The 3,839-nt window shown below is 45.5% G+C and overlaps 1 protein-coding gene across 1 annotated transcript; it reads left to right on the forward strand.

Moving 5' to 3' along the window:
* Positions 1-560: 560 nt before the first annotated feature.
* On the forward strand, positions 561-2,040 carry sp5l (Sp5 transcription factor-like; the record flags this gene model as incomplete). Its single annotated transcript, XM_079273308.1, has 2 exons — positions 561-656; positions 1,003-2,040. The coding sequence occupies exons 1-2, from the start codon at positions 603-605 to the stop codon at positions 2,038-2,040; spliced, it is 1,092 nt and encodes a 363-aa protein (XP_079129434.1). The 5' UTR covers positions 561-602.
* Positions 2,041-3,839: the final 1,799 nt, after the last annotated feature.

The raw sequence follows: 3,839 nt of genomic DNA on the forward strand, positions 1-3,839 counted from the left end.
ATTTGAAACTTAAAGAAGTCGGATAAAATGACATGAGATATCCAAAGAGGTAGATACTCTCAAATGTAGATATTACAGGAAACATCTTTTTTTTTCAGAACAATTGGAGGAGGAGTCAGCTCTTGGGGTCAGCATTTGGTTGAAATTGAGTGAAATTATGAGTAGCCCACCCCTTCACCTAACAACCCCCCCCCCCTCCCACACGTCGCCTCTCTATTGACTCGCTCTCCCGCATCATATTGGAGACCCCGTTGAGAGGATCTTTTCTCTCTATAAAGCGAAGATGCAGCTCAGGCGCCTTTGAGATGATCGCAAGGATTTACTGCGCGCCACTCTGCTTCTAACTTCGGACGGTCATCCTCGGCTGCTGCAACACTAAATGATCTGGACCGCTACCACACTACAAGTATTCACGTAGTGGACTGAGGGACATTTGAATGACGCGGGATTTCCCAGTGTACTCTGCCAAAGTGTCTCAGTCATCCCAGACCCGAATGTGAGCATCTTTTTTCTTCTGCGCTCCGAGCTGTAGTTGAGACTTTGTACGTCTTCGCCTCTCGGCGCAGTTCGTGTTGCAGGTGCGTGGAGGAGCGCGAGGACAGATGGCTGCGCTGGCGATACAAAGGACTGACAACTTTTTACACACCTTTTTACAGGTTTGTTGTACATTTATCTTTCTGAAGCATTGCACGTGGAGTGTATTTATCTGCTTTTCTGGCTGTGAAAACTCCTCAACTTGTGCGTAATGAATGAATGCTTCACGTGCTTAAAACTGTGTGAACATAATCAAACTTAACACAGCAGATAAATAGAAAAAGAGGCAAGTTAGAATAAACAATGTCAAGACAATTTACATTTTAAACTCTTTGAGTTACATATATTTGACATTACATTTTTATATAATATAATTTTATTTAATTATTATTAAAAGGAATGTAGATTCAAAACTTTTAGTTGTCCAATAAGTGACTTATGATGTATGTTTTGTGTATCACCACTCAGGACCGGACGCCCAGCTCCTCTCCAGAGGGAGCACCCAACGCCCTCTCCTTCCTGGCCACCACCTGTAGCCAGGCCTGGCAGGTTGGAGGCGCTATGGGCTCCGAAGGCTCCCAGTTCCCCTACGAAAGCACCGTCAGCTCCACATCAGGAATGTTCCAGCTCTGGAGCAACGACATGGCGCCCAGCACAGCCCTCAGCACACACCAGATGACCTTCACAGTGCCGAAGGTGCAGTTCCCGGGACACATGCAGCCTGGTCTGGGTCACCATCATCATCATCACCCCCATCATCACCACCACCATGAGCTGCCTCTCACCCCTCCAGCTGAACCTCCCTCTTACTCCTTCGAACTCTCCCCTGTCAAAGTGCTGTCTTCGCAGCCGCAGGCCACCGGCCCCTATTATCCTCAGCACAACAGTATGGGACAAAACTTCCCCAGCTTCATCCAGAACTCCTCAGCCAGGCACCACCTGGCTGGAGGCCATGTGGACGAAGGACAGCAGTGGTGGAGCCTACCCCAAACCAACGCCCCCCCCACCAGCCATCCCTTCTCCCTAGGCAGACAGCTGGTTTTGGGCCACCAGCCCCAGATAGCTGCTCTTCTCCAAGGCACCTCCAAGGGCCTGCTGAGCTCTACACGCCGCTGCCGCCGCTGCAAATGCCCCAACTGTCAGGCGAATGGTGGGGGGTTAGAGTTCGGAAAGAAGAGACTGCACATCTGCCACATTCCAGAGTGTGGCAAAGTGTACAAGAAGACCTCTCACCTCAAGGCACATCTGCGCTGGCATGCCGGGGAGAGGCCCTTCATCTGCAACTGGCTCTTTTGTGGTAAAAGCTTCACCCGTTCAGACGAGCTACAGCGGCACCTCCGCACACACACCGGAGAGAAGCGCTTTGGGTGCCAGCAGTGCGGCAAGAGGTTCATGAGGAGTGACCACCTCTCCAAACACGTCAAGACCCACCAGACCAGGAAGAGCCGGTCTGGGCAGCCTTCACAGAGCACGGACCCTCTGCTCGCCAATATTAAGAGAGAGTAATCTCTGCGATCCATCATTCAAAAATAAGAATCAACAATGAACAGACTGTGTGACTTACACTTACTGCCATAGGTTTGCACTCAAGGGTGAGCATCAAGCTGCCCGGAAATCTACTGTCAAAGCCCTACTTTTGACTTCAAGTAGTACAATACAAATATATTTGAAGACCATGTTCAATAAAAGTAATTGTGTGCTGGTTGAGGCACCTTTAAAGAATACTTGAAGCCCTTTTCAGTGACATTGTGAGAGTTTTGCTGAATTCCGTGGAATGCCACACAACCAGATTCCCCCCGAAACAAAACAAATGTTACGACTTTAACAATTTAAGATTCAAATTCATTTTAAATTCATACAATTTCAACTGATGTGAAAAATCAAAACATTTTCAGCATTCATTTTGTAAATATTTTGAGAAGGATGTAACAGAATTGAGAGAAATCCCGCAAGGTTTATCTTAATATGTTGTCCATATTATGTTCAAAATAAATGTATGCCTTAGTACAGCTAAGGGTTGCGGAAAAAAACCTCCTTCCTGCCCTTGTTAACAGGTTCATAATGGAAATACGCTTCTGTCGCTGTTAATTCGATTTTTATTCCAAAACACCCTCGTTTGTCAGCTTTAAGGATCTTTTTTGAAATGCAAGTCTTTGATCTACAGATTTATCTTGTCTAAGCAGTCATGTCAAGCACCGTTGCTCCAGATCAGCAAACATTTTAAATGTTCCAATTCTTTGTAAATTATGTACAAATATTCACAATTTTATTGAGGTTATGGCCGCATGTAAATTTGAATAAACATTGTCCTTGCTGAAACAACTTCCCTGCTTCTAATAATGTTATTTTATTGCATCTTGGCGACTGATTGTGAAGTAAATATCTAGGATCGACTGTGAGAGACAATGGTTTCAACCCTCTTAGCTCATTCAGTCATTGTGTGAATGTCTAAAGCCCCGGAGCTCCTTAATAAGATCCAACATTTTATTGAAATGATAATTTGATTGCTTTCAGAATACAAATGCTGCTCATTGTATTGTTGGCGTGAAGGAAGAAGAAGCCCTAACATGGTGGGCTGTTCAAAGATTTTTCACACCTCAAAGTAAATACTCAATCCATTGATGGGGCTGTTTGTCTCGCCTGCTGCAATCAAGTTCACAGTCATGTGGCTTTTAATTAGTGTTTTCTTTCTCTCAATGGAAAAGATTGAGTCAACAGATGCAACAGAGGGCACTGGAGAGGAATTCCCCGTGAATGGGACCCCTGTTGCTGAGACCCCCTCAGTGGTGACAGGAACTCCCTTTGATTTTGCACCCTTGTGAAAGTTTATACCCCCCCCCCCCCCCCCCCTCCGTCCCCAGCCTCCATATATCACAGCCGTGTTACGATCGGCCCTGCTTTACTGCCCAGAATGGGGCTTTATTCAAAGGCCAGCCAACCAGATGTCTGCTCATCCAGGGGTTTCTTCTCTTTGTTTTTAATCCCGTTTGAACTTTCGGCAAGGGGGATGCCACAGCAAGCAAAGTGCTTTGCCTTTGTCTTCTTCAGAGGCTCCCGAAAAGTGGAGTCTGAGGACTTCCATTGGGTCTACGGCAAAAATAATGCTGAAGTTGCATTATTAATTAAATCAATAAGAAATGAGCACACTGTGAGAATGTAAAAGGATGACAGCATTAGTCATCATGAGGGGTTACATAGAACATACAGCAGCGATAAGTCTCTGTAGACATTAAATGTACATCTATTTGAATCAACAGATTAAGTAGAGAAAAACAAAACTGCACGCAGTTTCAAAAAGACACTTT

The sequence above is a fragment of the Melanostigma gelatinosum genome (genome assembly GCF_949748355.1).
Source record: "Melanostigma gelatinosum genome assembly, chromosome: 8".
Classification (NCBI taxonomy): Eukaryota; Metazoa; Chordata; class Actinopteri; order Perciformes; family Zoarcidae; genus Melanostigma; species Melanostigma gelatinosum.